This window comes from Salminus brasiliensis, chromosome 8 (genome assembly GCF_030463535.1).
Source record: "Salminus brasiliensis chromosome 8, fSalBra1.hap2, whole genome shotgun sequence".
Taxonomy (NCBI): Eukaryota; Metazoa; Chordata; class Actinopteri; order Characiformes; family Bryconidae; genus Salminus; species Salminus brasiliensis.
This window is the reverse complement of record NC_132885.1, coordinates 15,743,254-15,763,467: the sequence shown is the minus strand read 5'-3', so window position 1 is coordinate 15,763,467 and position 20,214 is coordinate 15,743,254. Positions and strand designations below refer to the sequence as shown.

The 20,214-nt window shown below is 39.1% G+C and overlaps 1 protein-coding gene across 1 annotated transcript; it reads right to left on the bottom strand.

Moving 5' to 3' along the window:
* Positions 1 to 160: 160 nt before the first annotated feature.
* Positions 161 to 19,371, bottom strand: stk24a (serine/threonine kinase 24a (STE20 homolog, yeast)). The gene is made up of 11 exons (XM_072685790.1): positions 18,506 to 19,371; positions 13,157 to 13,387; positions 10,432 to 10,488; positions 10,150 to 10,258; positions 9,800 to 9,957; positions 7,328 to 7,513; positions 7,079 to 7,224; positions 6,516 to 6,648; positions 5,171 to 5,239; positions 4,635 to 4,771; positions 161 to 3,299 (listed from the first exon to the last, which is right to left on the bottom strand). Exons 1-11 carry the CDS (start codon positions 18,548 to 18,550, stop codon positions 3,269 to 3,271), a joined length of 1,302 nt encoding a protein of 433 aa, XP_072541891.1. The 5' UTR covers positions 18,551 to 19,371; the 3' UTR covers positions 161 to 3,268.
* Positions 19,372 to 20,214: the final 843 nt, after the last annotated feature.

Sequence of the window (20,214 nt, the reverse complement as noted above, 5' to 3'; positions counted from 1 at the left end):
TTTAATAACATCTATGAGCCAATAGCTATACTTGGCTAAACTACACTACATAAGCATCAAAACCCAAACAGTTCATTGCAATAAAATAACACTTTGCTGAAGCAGCTGAAAAGAGTACAGAAAGCAATGTTTTATTTTAAGGAGTTTTATTTTACTTAAATCACTTAAAAGCTTGCAAGGAATTCAGTACCTCAGTATTCGATGACAAATTATATTTACATAGTTTTAAAATCATAATTAGATAGCATACCACTTTATTTATTTGTGACAATACTGCACTTTACACTTATAAAAATATTGAATTCTGTTCCATAGAATATATCTGTGCTGAGAAACCTGATGACCTGACTAATTTATTGCCATTTTCGAGAAAGTACAGTTGCAGTGATGAAGGATGTGACAAACTGTGATGTTATTTCTCATTAGACCATAAAGAACAGATTACAAAGTGCAACACATTCAAATTCTAAATGGACAAGGTGCAAATTACAGGGGATTTGGAGAAGGTTTGGGGCAGGTTGAGTAACACATTTGTGGTGGAACAACTACAGCAATGAACAGGACACTGAGTTTTACTTGCAGGGTTAGAAGGTGTATTTAGTAAACGGGATGCTGTTAGTGGGTGGAGAACAGAACAACCTAAAGCCAGCAACATTTGAAACAGCTGAACCTGCGCATGTGGCCATGAAATTAATCAATTCCAATATTTAGTGTTAACAGCCTCGTGACCATGAACAGTCTTATTAAATATACTCAGAATTAATGGGTTTCTCTTAAACTTCAAGTAAAAGTTTATTCACAAATATTGGTGCAGAATCAGGACTAGAACAGGATGGCATAAAGGACTAGTCTGGTGAAAAATTAAACAGACATGACGCAGAATTATGCAATGTTTGATCTCCTATGTTTTCTTCTTTAGTTTAAAATGGAGAAGCTAGGCTAGTGTTGCTAACTTCATGCCACCAATTACACCAAATCTCTCAACCCACTCAAAACAGACCTTCCTTTGTTTTACACAGAAACTGATGTGGTCTAGAACACCAACTATAGATTAAAAAATAGATTTTTTTTTTTGGAGAGAAAATTGGTGACAGTCTATGTACAGAGTTTGTTAGCAGTGTTAGCCTAGCATCTTCCATTCTCAACTGAAGAAACAAACTTCATATCAATGTTTTGACTGATCAACTAAATCTTGTACATTTTAATTTTTACCAAACTATTCCTTTAAATACTGACTCTTCATATATGACCTAGATATGTCATCTGTAGGCATGTTAAAATATCTTCAAGTTATTCTTTTGAGTCAAATGCATGTAGACGCACACAGTCCTTTGTGGTGCTGCTTCTACCTGTTTATGTTCAGTCTTAAAATATAAAGCATGCAGGAAATCTGCTTTTTTTTGCGCAAACCAACCAAGATTTGTAATTTAACATCACAGCATAAGACCCATTAAAATGTCATCATATGTTTAAGGGGTATGTAAATGTATTTTCATCTGCTTGGCTCAGACGTTCACACTATAAGCTATTGTTCTCTTTATAAGGCTAACATTAAAAAAATGTGGAGAATATAAGCCACATATTAGCACCCAAATATAGGCTACTGGGAACTCAAGTGATGCTAAACTGGTCAGCTAGTCTTTTGCTACCCTTACTAAATGTACAAGTGTGCTGAAAGTGATATGCTTATTAACACGCTAGACTCCGTTAGCGTAGATCCCACCTGCTCGCATCAGCAGTGTATACAGGATATTGTGGACTGCAGTCTACAAACCTCATGCTTATAACTTATGGCTAACTCTCATAGCATTAAAAGGCAGTTATCTAAGTGCAATTCAAGCTGCTGGTACGCTTGGTACCATTACAGTTTCCAGGAAGACTTGAGGAGTTTGCTGAGGACAAACAGGTCATAAATAAAAGAGAGAGACTGGTTTTCTATGGAATAGGCCTGGCGAAACAGGAGGAACAGCATATAAGAGGAAAAAGAAGATCAACTGTGCCTGAAATGAACAAAAAGATGGGCCTGGAACTTCCAGTAAAAACTATCTATACAGAATGTGAACCCTCGAGCACTGATTTACAGAAAACCGTGCAATGGCATGGCTTGTACTAAAAGGAGCAATGAAAGGATGGCAGATGGTGACACCTACGATTGGCGAGTATAAATGGCACTGTGAACACTGAAGAGAGAGTGACAATGGAGCCGAATGGCAGCATTTTCCGTGAAATCCATGAAAACATTAAAATAGAAAATCAAATTATATATATGTATATATAAAAACTGCCAACTGAAACTGCCCAAAAAAAAAACAAAAAAAAAATTACTAAAGGCAAGGCAATCTCAGTGATGGCCATTTAACATGTACACCTTCACACAAACAGTATCTACACAAGCAATTGGCCATTTTTACACAGTGTTTTCATCAGCATACCTCCATGACTTGTCCATCAAAAGGAGACTATGTACACACACATTTACACACCCAGCTGAGAAGGCCCAGTCTGCTTTTCAGACTCCAGTCACTGAGAGCAGAATACCTGAGTTTAAAAAAAAGGAACCATACAGCACTGATACACGTACACATACGTTCGCTTGCACACACATGAACAGGGGTTGAACCCACCTCGCAAAAGGCCTCACATACAGCACATTCAGAGAGGGAGCTTTTCTGGGTTGCACCAGCTATCTAAGTTGACTTCTTACTTCAGAGCAATGCTAAACTAAACTTATTCAACTGAAGTAGCAAGTACAAGAAATTATTTTTATAGTGTAAAATAACTACCTCTTCAAAGAATGCACCTAACAACATGAAGCAAAATGCTAACTAGCCATTTCTTCTAGATAGTCAATAAAATGGGTTAAAAGAACCAAACTGGCTAAGAACAACTAACTGATTAGCAAATATTCATCGCAATTAGCAAATATTCATGTCGCGACTGAATTTAGCACTCACAAGTTAGATAAGAAGAAAATGCTTTCATTAAGACTGGAACGCTACTTGTTAAACATGAAGTGTGGAAAGAACCTGCACACAGCTGGTGCAACCGACCCACTGCTCTACTAGCAGGGGGTTTCTGATCAAGGCCAACCCCACCAGGCCTCCCAATGAGCGTCCCACAGCCCTCCACAGCATCAGCCATTCACCCGATATGTAAACCAAGATTAACAGAAGAGCGCACAGGCTGCAGCTGCAGCTGGAGACGGAGTGTGAGTGTGTGAGAGGTGCACAAGGAGGCAGAGAGAGGAGAACCCGAAGCAGCAGCAAAATCAGTGAGAGGAGGCCCTTGGAACAGCAAACCTGCAGGAGACACCAAAGCACATGGGTGATGAGCCTGAATACAAGGAAAAGTAGAAGTACAAGCACAAGGAACAAAGAAGGGGAAAAAAGCCCAACTTCATATTATTTTACCATTACTACCAAAATGTTGGCACCATATTCGGGGTGTGAAGGTATAGAAGTCATGATTGGGTTCACACAAACCGTTTGGACATCACAGTTCAGTTCAGTTCAGTTCAAAAAAAAAAAAAAAAAAAAAAAAAACACATAAATAAATAAAACATTCCATTTATTTTGAACAGTCAGTCATGCAAGTTCCAGTTTGTTCCACCCAGAGCCTGTTTATACCTGGCAGTAACATGCGCATTTGCTGATTGGATCACTTTTCGGATTTCACTTTTCGGATACAGTCAGGCAAGCGAGTCATTACTAGTCATTAGTTATTACTGTGGATCTTAGCTTGTGCTTATTTACCAGTAGATGAGAGCAATATTACAGAGCGAGTTCTGATGCGGTTTAAATAGTCTGTCGCATTTTCTGATAGAGCTGTAACAAGAATGCAGGAACCATCTACTGTTCCACCACGTTTTATAACCCCCTCCAGCTTACTGTAAACTGTTCCCGGAGCAGGACAAGTAAAATCAAAAAAGTCTCATCTGGCCATACTGGGGAGGTATTTTAGTAGTATATTTTTATTAACAAGTGTAAACAGAATCCAATCAAAGTAAAACACATGTTAATGTCAGGTGTAAACAGGCTCCTAATGCCATAGTTCCCCCTGGGGTAGTTGGTACAGCCTGTATTGTACTAATTAAACAGTAAATGTCATTTGCAGTTATATAAAAAAAAGAAAAATAGATCATAAAACTGAAAAGCATCTCATGTTCATACATAATGAAAATTCAAAGTAGAATTATTACAAACAAAAATTCTCTTCTTTTTGATTAACAACACTACCCTTGTCCAATCCAGCACTCAATCTCTACCCCCCCCCCCCATTTGATTTGAAAAAAAAAAAAAAAGCTGGTAGGTCTTCTAACTCTATATTTCATTTGCACTACCCAAAGCCAGACACCAATCAGCTTGCGCTAAGCTTAAGCTGCTACTGGCTTTCAGCCTTCACGACTCCAACACCGAACCATAACATCCATACCATGACGGCTCGGAATGAATACACATACCGTTACACTCCTATACAATACAGAAAAGTTGATTTTTAAGGCTCCGGATATTTTAATTGATCAGTAAAAAGATAATCTATTTAACTTTGAAAACAGAAGCGCCATTACCCCAAACAGTCATAGAACATTTGGCATAGACCCCAATACTGGAGAAAGGCAACAGGGCAAGTGATACCTCTGTAGTCTCTGCACTAGTTCGGTCACCATGGAGTCAGAGATGCCTGGACACGTCTCTTCTGCCAGGAATATGGCCTCCTTCAGCTCTTCCACTGCCTCTGGCTTTCCGTTACTCACCCCTCCCTTCTGTTTTAGCTGAAGAGAGCGGAAGCACAAGAGGGAAAACTGGTAAAGCAATCTCCTGTGGTACTCCGTGGCCTACCAAAAGGGCTTGTACTAAAAATGTGTGCTTAACCCATATACACAGCCCATCCAAGAGAGGAGACTATGGACCAGTGCACGAAGGAGCCATAAACTAGAAGATCATTTCATTACTGGTTTATTTATTTATACACACAGAGCCGCATGGTCTGAGCCACTGTGCTGTGGTAATGCTGAAGTTGTAGATAGAGAAAGAACAGAGACAAGCATGGCACAGCAGGCTAGTAACATTCTCTACAGAGGAATACTACTTGCACCAGCAGAGTGTGCATTAGAGTAGGTATTAGTCTAAGAATAGCTGCAATGTAAATAAACATGTGATTAAGCTCTTACTTCTGCAAACAGCGGAGATATAATGGTCGACAAGCTCTGGGACAAAGGCCTCTGTGGACTGCCCTGTACCTGAGTAAAGGAGAGTAAATCACAGCATAAGCATAAAGCACAGCATAAACCTGAGATTCTTTGAGACTGTTATCTTACAGTGAAAAGGTCACACCCTATCTGTAATGTGCCTTAAAACGTCTGCACAGTACTGTATCTAATCGGGAATAGTGAGAAACACATCAGTACAAAACACTGACTAAATAAAGGCTCGTCTCTCCAGCTGCTGGAAAAAAGAAGAGACAGACTGCTTGGTGTAGAGCTGCTTTTGAAGAAACAACTCCAAAAATGTTTTCACTTCAAATCCACTGACTAAAAATACACTGCTGGTCTAACAGAGCCAGATTGCCCTCAGAATGAGAACACTTTCTCACTGCTCACTGGAATGCTCTCTAGATGAACGATGGCTGCAAGCTCAAGTATGAGAGCATGGCTGAAAATAGCGTCTAGACAGCCTACGTCCTTACCACATCACTGCAGACACTGTAGTGCCTCATTTCTCATTAAGACAAAGGTAAAAGCAGAACAGTAACATTATGATTAAAACAAGACAAATAATAAACATCCTCACTGAACTGCAAAGACACCTTCTGCAATTGCAAAGAAAGGCTTATTTCCTACAGCATTATTGAAGATGAACACATCAACCTAGCATTAATTATGCATTTAAAAAAGCTGAATTGTGCCTGTGTGGTGTGCATCTGCGAGTTTATCAACAGTCTCCGGACAAAAATGTCCTCACGTTGGTTAGCAGTGTTTTTACTGGTGTTTCTACAAAGTCATGGCCAACAAGTCAGCCGATGTAAAGTATGTTTTTAAGAAGCTACACAGTAGGTATTGTTGTAAGGGCAAAACTATGTATTTGTTGCTAAGGTTAAGGGATACTGCATTTCATTACTGTCAGATCTCCAAAAAGTTTACTTTACAGAAGCATCAAACAACCTTCTTAATCGCTTGGGCCAGATGTAAAACAGTTGCTATTTCTGACAATGCATCCACTATGTTTTGAATACTAATACTACTACAACTACTAGTGAAAAACGCAGAACTGTTTAGAAAACAGAGAATCAAACAAGCTGGTCCCTTGTAGAATCAGCACAGCTATTGTGAATTTAAATAAATAAATATAGATAAAAAAATTATATATATATATATATATATATATATATATATATATATATTATTAATTTATGACTAGCATTGAATACAAGCATCTGATTTCACACATCTTTTTATACTTTTTTTTATACACTAATTTATTTATTTATTCCTTTTACATTTTATAAAACACACTTACCTGGTTATGACCCAGTTCAAAGGGCTGTGCGATTCCATTCTGGATCTTTTTGGGGTCTTTCTCTCTAATGGTATTAAAGATCCAGTCATCATTTGCAGCGTCATTTCCACCAGTTGCCTGTCCATCATGTTCCCTAAGCGGAAACACAAACACTAATTACTATCTCTGAAAATGAATGACCTGATTCATAGCTATACTGTATAATACACTGGTAGTATAACCAGGTTTCTCAAAATGTTGCAATTCTAGCAACCAGAAACAAAAAAAAAATGTTTAGCAGTATATCCTTGATAACGATCATATTTTTTTATATTTTACTGCTTGGTGGGAGTTTTCTTCTACACATTTCAACACAGTTTTGATAAGTATTATGGCATGTTGTCTTGTTGGCATATTAAGGTCACATTTTAGAGCATCCCTTCAAACTTATCCAAAATAGCTGATAAACAGTCTCGATGTGTATCTGATCAATTCTTTTAGATGGTCAGTGCAACTGAAGTACTGAACAACAACATGACTCAGAAGGGAATTATTACAAAAACAAGAAATCTTGCTGTGCTTACGAATCAGACTCTTCTGAGCTGGACTCATCTCGACACTGCTCGGCCTTCCACCTCTTGTACCTGTCGATCAGTTCAGTGAGGTACGAGGTCTTTTTAGCGTAACGTACAATTAGCTTATGTTTCAGCAGCTCTTTGGCTGTAGGCCTCTGCAGAGAGATACAGACAATATTGACGTTTGATAAATCCACAAATGTATGATGCCACAGAGTGCTGTGTTTGAAGTTCTCAAGATACATCCACAGGACTTACGAAGCTTGGCTCTTTGTTCAGGCAGGCTTCTACAAACTCTTTCAGCGGTTTGCAGTAGCTTCCCTCCAGGGTGGGAGGGTTGTTCTTTGGGATGAGGAATAAAACTTTCATGGGGTGCAGCTCAGAATGAGGTGGCTCCCCTTTAGCAAGCTCTATCGCCGTGATACCCAAGGACCATATATCTGCCTAAAACACACAAACACAGCAGCTGATATAAATATCAGTTAGACATGCACTTGCACTACATAAATGGTTCTGCCAAACAGATACATTTACAGCAAGTTAAAAGGTATTGTGCAGGGTAAATAAAGTACAGTACAGATGAGGGGGGTTTGAGTAAGCGTTTAAAAAAAGGTTTCTCATTACTGCTATATTTGAGGTATAACAGTCTGAAAATAAAATCCTTTAAGCATCAATCTAGCATGCCCCAGTGTTTCTGTGGGTGTTCAATAAATAATCTTAGTTAAAATAATGCAGAGCTTTCTCTACATGATGTAGCCTAACTAGCAGGTAAGCGCCTCTGACAGATCATGTTCTGTAAAATACTCATATATATATATATATATATATATATATATATATATATATATATATATATATATATATATATATATATATATATATATATATTACACACACACACACACACACACATACATACATACATAAACCACCCACAACACCTCACAAAGATCACACTGGTAATTGAGGCATATTAAAGCCCTATTTTTGTTAGAGGAAGTAAGTGCATGCATGTGTGTGAGCAATGACTCACTGCTTGTGGCTGTTACTAATGCGTAATGGCATTTACATCATCCAGAGCAGAGTAACAGCTAAGCAGAGTTCAGAAAGATTCACTACAGCAAACACCAAGCAAGCCAAACAAGACACAGCTATAGGATCTCAAATACAAAGTGACTGAGTTCGATTTCAAAGGTGATGGGAGTGTCAAAACACCACAGAAGACCCCTGCATAGCACATTTGTGTCACAACCCATAAACTTCTAAAGACACACTTTCATTTTGCAGCTTTCTATTAGCATTCAGATAAGTTCCAAATCCAAGTTCTATAGTAAGATTGTAAAAAAATATGACCAGACTAGGCTTAATCCCTGTCTGGGAAATCCTTATAAGTCTAAATGTTTGCAGACACCTGCTCATTCAACATTTCTTCCAAAACCAAGTATCTGATTTTGCCTTTGCAATAGCATCTACTCTCTTGGGAAGGTGGAACATTAGATATTAGAACATTGTCTTATATATTTCACTGCATTCATTTAGAAGTGCATTCGTGAGGTGGGGTACTGTTGGATGATTACCTTTTGGATGGGTTGAAGTGGTGTTTGTAATTTTGTACAATTCAGTGGGTAATAATTCAGTGGTTCTCTAGGACTCAAAAGGCTGCTTTTCTCATTGACAAAAACAGCTTAGACCCAGAGTACTTATTTGGGCATGTCACCAACTAGAAAATGATACACAACTACAGAGGTCCACTTAAATACACACACTATGTGCCCAAATGTTTGTGGACAGCCCCTTCAATTAATGCATTCAGCTACTTAAAATGAACACACACAGCTTGTCTAGTCCCTGTAGAGAAGTGTTGCAAAGCAGGTAAACATGAATCTATTGGCACCATGCCGAATGCCAGACGTGGGCTAGAGAGGTAATAAGCATCCCAGCACTGAGCTGTGGAGCAGTGGAATGCTCTCGTCGCTGAATGCAAACAACTACTTGCGGCAATGCTCCAAAACCTCTGCCCTCTGAGACAGGTATAGGTGATATGACAACTCTCCCTCTCTCCCTCTCGCTCTCGCTCTCACCGCTTACAACCGGCGCTCGCGTTTCGCAAAGTAATTTGGTTGGTGGGGCGCAACAGATAACACCACTACTGGTCAGTGAGCTACCACACCATGAGGGAGACCAGGGTGCGATTCCCAGTCTGGGTGACTACACCAATCAGGAGTCCTTGGGCAAGACTCTGAACACTACATTAGCTCACCTCTGTAATACAAGTAACCCCATAAGCCACTCTGGATAAGAAAATAAAAATAAATAAAATAAAGTTTGTAAATCCAGAGTTAACCAAACTAAGAAAACACAAGCAGCTTTATACATTCATGGTGCCAAATCCCTCCTGCTCAATGATTACAGTAAATTTGCTCCAGCACAGCAAAGGTTATGAGTGGATGATGTAAGAGCAGTGGAAACCACCTATGCACTCACTCTTTTCCTAACCATAAGGAAGATTTTAGTATGAAAGCAGTGCATCACCACAGTAATCAGTAATCAGTGCAGCCTCTCTGTACTGCATTATCATATCATCAGACTAACAAGGAAATCGTAGAACATCTCTCAAAACCCCCAGATGCTCTTAACAACCCAGAGGTGAACTTTATTTCATCCACATGGTCAAAAAGTTTTTACCCCAGTTACAGAATTCATATCTCACTTGGTCAGAGAGTGACTGACCTTTGAATCGTAAGCTGACTGTTTTATGACTTCTGGTGCCATCCAGAATGGAGTTCCCACAAAAGTGTTCCTTTTGATCTGAGTATCTGTAAGCTGGCCAGCCACACCAAAATCAGCCAGCTTTACGTCACCCTGCTCTGACAGCAGCACGTTGGCAGCTGTTGAGAGATGCGCACACACACACATACACAGATAAATATACCTTGAGATGGAACATTCACAACACAATAACTGTAAAGATAGAGAGTTTTAGAGCCATTTGATTGCATTTTACCTGGTTACAGGTTAAGATTTCATATCTCACTTGGTCAGAAAGTGACTATATTTAAACTATAGCCTCTAAAAGGTACCTTTAATGTCCCTGTGGATTTTCTTTTCAGAATGCAAGTATTCCAGCCCCTTCAGGATCTCTCGGAGTATTGTAGCAATCTGGGTCTCGTCGAGCGGACCTGGCTCCAGCTGTGGATGAGAGGACAGTGTGACGGAGTGACTGGACACCTCTGAAAGCCACATGTCACTGTTCAGACCAAACCATCCATGTATGTATGTATGTACGAAGTGTGGGCTCCCTACAAACAAATCAGATTAAGAATTGGAAGGAGATTGTGGGGACAACTGTTAAGAGTACTCACCAAATCTAATGCTGACCCTCCTCCTAAATACTCCATTATAATCCATAACTTTGTACCCTGTAACAGAAAAGCAAGAGAAAAACAATCTTTACAACAGACCACTTTCAAACTTTACATTAAACACATACATACACACACACTACACCTGTAGGACCAATATAAGTAGTGAAAGACAGCAGAACACACATTCACTGTAACAACACTGGGGCTCTTAATCAGTTGAAAATTCCCTCCTTGCGGAATCAGGCATGTTATTCAGCACAGTCTGTTACTCTTCCAAGTGATGATGAACATCATGTGCCAGTACATAAGCACTTAGAGCACCAAAACTAGGGCTGGACAATATGTTTTATCATATAAATGCACATTCCACTTGCATGGATACTACAACAAGAATTAAATGGTATTGTTCACCAGGACAGTGTGAAGGAATCTTTTCAGGTAATGTCTGGACATTCCACACTCGAGCCCTCACAGCACTGCTCCTAGCATGCTAAAAAAAAGGCCAGTCATGATAATTATGTTAGAGTAATCATACAACATAATGACATGTCCTTGATAATTTCTGCTGACCTCGATATTGCCTATTGTGTTTTCTGTCATATATATATATATATATATATATATATATATATATATATATATATATATATATATATATATATATATATATATATGACAATTTCAGTGGGAAGCAAAGTTTGTCTTGCTTTTTTTCCTTTTTGGGCTGATCCGATCTGTGGCTAAAAAAACCCCCAAAAATAAATAATAAATAATAAAAAAAAAACAATCAGCCCTGTGATCAGTTTTGTGATCCATTATCCATGCTTTACCCGATAGACAGGTTACTCAAAGCTAATAGCTGTTTTCCCCCCGAAGACTGTATAATTAGCCAAGTTCAAATGGACTTCTTTTCAAAGTCAAATTCCACAACTCTAGTGTGAGAACATTTTGGCTTTAAGCAGAATAACAGAGGAGAACCCATTATTGTGAACTAGCAGGTGTGTCGACTTTGTTTAAACAGTGGTTTTATTTTATTCATGTTTCATTAATGACATTTATATTAAATACTAATACTACTAAATACTAATGGAATTATATATAGTTATTTTTATATTACACTTTTAATGTTGGAGTATTCAAAGTTCATTGCTCCAAGAGGACGCAACTGTTATATTGTGCTTTATATCATTAAATCAGTGACATAAAATGCTATTAAAATGACGATAATCTCATTTATTGCATTTATTTCATCAAACAAATAAGTGCTAGATATTTATTTTTCCATTTTATTGCATCAAAGTCTTGCATTTCATTAATTACTTGGAGTTTATCTAAAAGCATGCCATATGTGCTGGGTTTCAGATTGTCACTATAGAGGAAGTCCAGCTGCAATCTGAAAAATGACCAGACACCAGTTCTGATTAGAGCGTGCATGCGCGAGAGAGATAGAGCGAGTGAGAGCGAGAGCAAGCAAGAGAGTGAGCGCGAAAGAGACAGGGATCTTGCAAGAAGAGGGGCACACCGCAGTATGTAGGGCAGAAGTAATGGTAGCTACAGCCAGATGAACACATATGACCCAAAATGCACTTAAACATACATTCCTCAGTTCAGTGAAGCATCAGGAATGAGCAGGAGAAATCAAGACACCCAATGAAGATACTTTATCTCTTTTACAAAATCCTTAGCAATTTGCAAAAACATACCCGATCACTGCCAGTCCTACATGATTAAGAGGTCAGTTATCAATGTAGTTATCAATGTAACATTACATATAATGAGGTTTGTCCATTTCTCTTACCTATTCAGAATAATGCATTGACACAAATACTGTATACAACCAAGATCTCAGCAAAGAACCTTCAGAGTTAAAACACTTACAGTTTACCCTGTTTTCCATGTAATTACTGCATAATAAGCTTTGGGATGTAATATGCATGGAATTTAGGCGATCTCTCTCCACTCTCTCTTCATATGTTCTTTGGTAAAGGCAAATATAAAAATGTCAAAATCAAATCTTTGTCTGGAAAAATGGGTATTTAAACTCCATAAACCTCTTGTAGATGTTTTTCTTATAAAACCTTTCAAAAAGGGTTCTAAACAGCACCAAAAATGAAATATACACAACCTTCCTTCATCACCCAGTTACAACTGAAGCTGCTCTCTATACAAAACCTCTCTCCCACCTCCCTTTTCTTTCTTTCTTTCTTTCCTCCATCCTCGACATCCATACAATGACTCTACAACAACTTCACTTTTATAAATGATTGAAGAGTCCTGCACGCTGTTTGTCTCCCACTGTTAATGCACACAGCATCAGCAGTACTTTTAGGGGTGGACTAGCAGCACAGCTCAAGACTTCACAGGATGTAAAGTAGGCAACATTCCTGTATTTGTGCACTCTTAAAAATTAATGTACCAAAAAACAAAACAAAAAAGTTGTTTGGAGTGACGCCACAGAAGAAAGAAAAGTTTTCAATATATGGTTCTGTAAAGCAGTGGTTCTTCGACCAACATCCAAATATCCTGACAGTCTTTATGGCATTTTTCTTCAAGGTGTTCAGTGTTCTTAGCATCTCAGAGCTGGGACAGAGCAAAAATGTAGATCATCCAGGAGACCCAGAGGCCCTAAAGACAATGACCACTACTTTGGTGTGTTCAGAGTGATCATTCCTAACAGCATGGTCACGGATGTATCTTTAAACAGATTTGCTGGTCCACTAACCTTCAAATATGATCCGTAATACTTTGTAACAAAGGGGCTGTCACACTGGCTTAGGACTGTGATCTCCTGCTGAATGTCTTCAATCTCATCCTCTGCCTCTTCCAGATCAATGATCTTAATGGCCACCACCTTCTGTGTACGATTGTCTATTCCTTTAAACACCTCTCCGAATGAGCCCTTTCCAATCTTCTCCAACTTGGTGAACAGCTCTTCCGGGTCAGCTTTAAAATTCTGCTTGTAAGAGGAAGAAAGAGAATCATTAGTGCTGAAAAAAAGACTCTTACTCCTTATTGCACTGGACTGTTGTGAAACTGTACTGACAGATTTAGATTTGTGGCATTAAATCAGTATGTGTGTATATAGGCTTTTCCAGTGGACAGGATAGTGTGAGGCTGAGGGATGTAATAAATATGTACGCTATATTTCTTATAATATGTAAAAACAATTTGTGTGAATATCAAACTCCTAGGTAAATTCATTTGTGTCGAGAACTTACTGTACATTAAAAAAAAAAAAAAAGAAATTGTGCATGATGCTCATCTGACCCCATACACATTTGACAATGAATATGCATGAAAACACCTGCAGCTTTAAAAGGTCTACAACCTAGTCTGAAAATAAAATCTAGGGGAAACTATCCATCCTTCCCACTTATGACATTTTGATGATACTTTGGTAAATTAAAACAACGTAAATATCTTAGGAGGAATGTATGCCACTTCACTACTAAATAATATCCTAATAAAACAGGCAGTGCATTTAAAGAGAAGAGTGTAAAGTAAGCGTCTGCTCCCACTAGCAGTCACAGAAATAAAGGACATTATCATTTGAGCCACTGATGGACCTAAACGATTTTCTTAAGCTAAAGGCTGAACTTCCAAACCAGCCTCACATGACCTCTATTTTACAAAGGGCAAGAAATCAGCAGTTGAGTGTGCGCTATAGTTGAAATAGCATAAAAATGTGGACTGGATAAGCAGCATGTGGGACAGACCAACTTACCAACTACAGATCTAAAGGACCAATTACACAATACAAAACCCTAGAACGTCAGTCCCACACAGCTAAACCAGTTCTACCGTTATCAACCATCTAACATTCTCCACCATCAGTGTCACCATTACCTTCTACGTCTTTAATAAGACTTAATAATGAAACATCATATTTTATATTTAAATGTACCTGTTGCCTGTTAGACGCCATTGATGTTCCTTCTCACAGCAGAGCATTACGCACATTAGCACTGTGTCAGGCATCTGGAACCTTTTTATTGTGACTGTAAAACAGGGCTGGGTTGTTCAGGCACACGCTATCTCCTGTGGCAGGTAAACCCAGTATCTTACGGAATGGTGTTAAAGGGCCCAGCAGAGGCTGTCCAGCTTATCAGATGGATAAGACAGGGGACAGGGGACCAACACTCAACCTAAACTTAGTATTCAGCATTCATGCTTCATTTCATCAATAAAAAAAGGGCAAAAGAAAATTCTAGATTTTTCATAAGGCTTTTCTTCATTTTCTTTCATGCAGGAACATGGGCAGAAAGATTGAAGCAGTGTTAACTAGTTGACAACTAGTTACTAGTGTTAACTAGTGTTAACTACTGATGTCTTTAACTCTTATTACTCATAACACTAACACCACCTGCCTAATATTGATTAGGTCCCCTTTGTGAACAGGTATGGATCCCACAAGAACTCTGAAGGTGTCCTGTGATATATGGCACCAAGATGTTAGTAGCACATTCGCTCAAAGTCCTGTAAGATATGATGTGGGGCCTCCATGGAGAACATCAATGAGCTTTAGGCACCTTTGACCCTTTTGCCAGTTCAACGGTTGTTCTATCTTGGTCTACTTTTGGTAGGTACTGACAACTAAAACACACAAGACCTGCGTGATGTTTTGGAGATGCTCTGACCAAGTCGTCTAGCCATCACAATTTGGCCTTCGTCAAAGTGGTTCAGATTCTTATATCCATTCATCCTGCTTTTACCACATCATCTTCAAGCCCTGACTGTTCACTGGCTGCCTAATTTATCCACACTTGGTCAGCTGCAGACAGAGCAGCTGGTTGTCAGTAAAACATCTAGTAAACTAATGAATATAAATGCAGAATATTAATTTGGCCTTTAAATGGAACTACTATCAAATTAGAAACTGCAACTATATTTTATACACTAATATTTCTGATGGATCTGTGGATAAAAGCTTCCATTATGTTATTTTTCTTATTTATACAGGGAGAAATGAACTTCTTATTGTTTTCTTTGGAAGACTTAATTGTAACACCACATGAGAACTAACCCATATGGACACTGTACTTCAGTCTAGCTAGTTCTGAGTGATTTACCTGCTTTAAAATGATATTACAGATACCCACAGAGTGAATTCAGTGAATATATTTTGTAATTTATTCAAGGTCCAGTAATTTAGAGCTTTACTTATAATATATATATTCTCTAAAAATCTACATTTGATTCCAAGAGCAGCCATAAACCAATTCAGATTTGACTGTGCTTATTTTGAGATTAAACATTTCTGCTTAGACAACTGGAGTGAGCCTTATCAACAGCAGAGAAAACAGAAGTTTAAAAATAGCTATCTAAAGCCCGTCACAGCACCAAAGTGGTCAGCCAGGTGAAACTGATTGTGTTGGGTCAAGTCTCTATTATGTCAGTGGGAGAAAAAACACAGTATAGAGCTGCAGTGCTGGGAAACCCTGCAATGTTTATGCAGTCAGCAGGTCCTGCTAGGGCTCTAAAGCCTGTTGAATCTGAAGCTCAAAGCCTCATCTGATCCTTCACTAGACCTACCCTAAAGGCTGGACCTTAGCCAGTACTGACACAAAAAAACTGGACACAGTATTAACACCCCTCTGGCTCTCAGCTGGCATTAGGACAGCAGGTAAACCAACAATTATATTGAGAATAGATTTAGTGCAAAGTCTTGGTAGAAGGGTATAGGCTGTCAGTGTAAGAAAGCTGAGAGAAACCTTCAGAAGAAACATTATATTAGCAGGTTACTATACATTTTAGCACACCACTGGCGACATGAATAGATGTGACCGTTCCATAGGACAAGCATGACTACTTGTCATATACTTATCATATTAATCCGAGTTACCGTAAAGCTCTGACCAACTGATCACAATCCAAGTGGCAGATAACAGGCTAACTACCCTGTATGCAGTGCAATGAAAGCAGGGAAAAAATGACTACACACACAATTCACATGAAGGGGCCTTAAAGTCAGTTCTTCCTGAAAACCCTGTAGCCACTGCAGTCATTGGCACCAAGGCTGCAGGCCTATATGTGAGCATGTGTTCATATGGGACAAGCATTTATCATACTATGCAAGACTGATGCTATCAAACTCTGCATTACTTGGCACACAATAAATAAATAAACATACTGTGAACTCACTGACTGCAGCTACAAAAACTCAAGTGACAAGTGATGCTTTTAAATGTGAGACTGGCCTCCATAAATGTAACGGTTTCTACCTCTGAATAGTAGAGTGAATATAATCATGTGGAAAAAAAATAAATGCAAGAAATGCAATTTTCTTGCAAGGAAAAAAATAGGTCACCTCCACATTTACTACAATGAATTAGAATTATGTGAATGCAGATTATTAGAACATCGTTAGAAAGGATTTTGGAGGAACCTGTCTTATTTAAACCTCATTTAGGCCATCTGGCGAAATGACCGTCCTCACTGTTATTTACAAACGATCAGATTGGATTTGCGACATCACAAACATGTCTGCATAGGTGCTGTGATGTAGGCGTCAGTAACTACCTGTGGCGCTCTTCTCTTCTTTTGCACAAATAACTTTACTACCTCACTGGACTCAATATTTATTGCACACTGCATAATTTGCACACTACCCCCAATTATTTATTATTCTCTGTATGCACTGTGTCTATGTTGCACCATGGTCCTGGAGCAACGTTGTTTCGTTTCACTGTGCACTCTGTATGTAGTTGAAATGACAATAAAACCCACTTGACTTGACTTGACTGTCACTCAGTATATGATATGATTGTTGCTTATCGCGTTGCGAGTGATGCAAAACATGTTAAAATCCAATCTGAGCGTATAGAGGGCCCACACTGAGCCTTATTCATCACTCAGTCCTTTTGCTTGCATTTAAAATGACGGTTTCAAAATGTAGTTTGTTACATTTCATTAAATTGGGCAAAGTGATCTTAAAAAAACACATTAGGTCAATCACACATGACTAATAAAAGAAAATTGCAGTGGTCTCATCATGGCCAGATACCAAAGAGCTCTCAGGCCTTCTGAAAGAAGATTGTAGGTACAAATGAGAAGAAATTTAAAAAAAAAAAAAAAAAAATGGGGGGGAAAAAAACTAAACTTTAGCCATTAACAGAATTAAACATTAGTCATTCCACTCTCCAGAAAAAGTATTTACATGTAGAGAATATTTAAAGCATCTGACACAGGCAGGCTAGGACGTCCTAACAAGTTCACCCTAAGAGCAAACAGCAAGATCCATAAGAAGCCTCTTGAACTACCCTAAACTGTCATCACATGACCTCAAAATAACCATCATTGCTCATTCAATTTGTCCTAGATTGCCATCTGGCTTCATGTTGACTGATAAGGCAATTCTCCCTTTTCTGGTTCTAGACTGAAGGTTCAAATTAAGGACACTCCTCAGCTGTCCAGCTGCATGCAAAACCAGGCAGTAGTGTACCCTTCCTCCCAGTGGTCTCTCCCTTCATCACCTGGGCAGAGGTGCTCCCATTCAACTGCTCAGTTTACTGTACAGTACAGTATACAAAGGTTAGTACAAAGGGTCACGCAGTAAGCAGCGTTTTCCGGTGTGATTTGATGGGTGGTGGTTCTCAGGAAACTCCCCAGGAAACAACACGAACCAAGCAGCTGTCTGAGTTGCAGATGAACAACAGTTTGGTTCTATTTGGTTCAGTAGTTTTCAAGTCAGATTATTACAAAAACAGCAACAGCTGCAAGACCTAGTTAATCAGGCGGACGTATCTAGCCAATGTAGCTACCAAGTCTGTTAGGGACGTTAAACGAGAAGAACTGTGAAGTTGGTGTCCGAGCACCTGGCAAGCAAACCGCTGACCGGAAGGTTAGCTATAGCTAACTGGCAGGAGGCAGGTGGGATTAGCTCACCCACAAACGACTCTGTGAATCATTTACTGCACTGGACAACATACGACATATTACCCTGCAGTCATTTCGGTTAGCAATTTAGACATACAGGTTAATCAGCATTTAAAAGAAGGACACTCGACATAGTAGAGCAACGTGGTGTGAGAAACTGTGCTTTGAGAACTCTTGAAAGACGTTAGCTAGCTACCTGCATCCCTGGAAGACCTCTCTGGACAGGAGAGTGGCGTGCCATGTTGTCTGCTGAGGCGATGTCAGTCAAGCCAAAACGATCCAAATGTTTTTGAAACCCGTGAAAGGTCAGAACAAGCGGATGCGGCGACCACTGCGGCTATTTGGACTCTGCCAGGTTTACCATACCATCAAACCCAGTAACGTTACGCCTGCAGACAGGGTCCAGTATTGGCTACCTCTCTGGGTAGATGCCGAAAACCGACTCTACGTCTAAGCTACTTAATCAAGCTGCCTGCCCAGTTTAATATCCCACTTTTTACACAGGAATACAAACAGTGATAACAGCCAGTTTTAAATAATCAACCAAACCCCACTGTAGCACTAGCTAGACGCCAATGCAGACTGAACGCCTGGTTATCTAAGAAACCCTGCTGACTGTGTTCTGATATGTTCTGCTAGCGAGACGCGACCGTGAAAATAGACCTGCTCGACCACTTTAACATCCGTAACACGGTTCCTCAGTACTTCTGTGTTGATGTGCTGGGCCTTGGACGAATAACGGACCGCTGGTTACCGAAATAAAGCCTAAAGTGCTGCTGGTAATTCCGTTAGCTCGCTGATCTATCCTTGGTGCTGTAGCAGCAGGGATTATTTTGCCAACTGCTGCACAAGTTCGGTGGATAGCGGGCTAGCAAGCTAGTCGCAACTTCCCAACTTTCGCGCTGAAGACCCAGATATTACCGAGCTGTTCTTGGCCTCGCTGCATGAAAATGTAAAGATGACGAAGTATAAAATGATGTCTGCATATAAATACATCTAAAGGACCGCGAAATGTGAGTAGATAGGCGCAATGATCCTCCCCTCCTCATTTTCCGACGTAGCCTTCCGCCATATTGAAAACTGTGACCGTCAAATCAAGGCGGGGCAAATCGAGGCTGACAACCAATCAGCGTCCAGAGACCAAATAGGACCACGCCCCCAGTAATCTGTCCAGCAGTGCAGAGATGAGGATTGTTTATACTATTATATACTGTGTGTGTGTGTGTGTGTGTGTGTGTGTGTATATATATATATATATATATATATATATATATATATATATAGGTCTAATCATTAAAATGGGGGGTAACTATTACATAAACACTCCCTCAATGCGCACACAAACGTTCCTGTGATGAACTCTCATCATACAAAACAATTTTGGGGGTAAATCTCAAGTGTGGATGAAATTGAAATACTGACAGTAGGCACCTTAAGGCCTTCTGATTACACCAGGGTATGCCAAATTAATCTAAAGAGACAGTAAGCGAGGTGGCAGTTTAACACAGGTTAAACATATCACCAGTCAACACTGTGTTTAACAGTATAACACAGGGTTGACTGGTGATATGACATCTTCTCCACCCTCAAACTGAGCCCTTATGCTTTACAATGATGTTGTTACAGTCAGTAATAACATAATTAAAATAATATGTACTAAATAAAATAAAGAATTATGTGATTATTCTGCTTATGCTGCATCATGAGAAATATTTGGATCTCTCAAGAAGCTATGGGAATATGAAATGACCATAAATACACTTTCAATACACAATGTTATACTTTTCTTTTTTTACCATATGTAAGATTGTTCAAAATGCATTTAGTAAAAGGTACAGTAAATGTAGTATCAGGTTAAAACAAATTAAACTACCTGATTGGAATAACTGATTGCTTTGTTTGGCT

Coding starts and splice junctions, on each gene's coding strand:
- stk24a (XM_072685790.1), bottom strand. CDS start 18,550: ATGGCACGCCACTCTCCTGTCCAGAGAGGTCTTCCAGGGATGCAG. Junction 10,259..10,431: donor GAGGGTCAGCATTAGATTTG/GTGAGTACTCTT, acceptor TCTCATCCACAG/CTGGAGCCAGGTCCGCTCGA. Junction 5,240..6,515: donor TTGAACTGGGTCATAACCAG/GTAAGTGTGTTT, acceptor TCCTTTACTCAG/GTACAGGGCAGTCCACAGAG.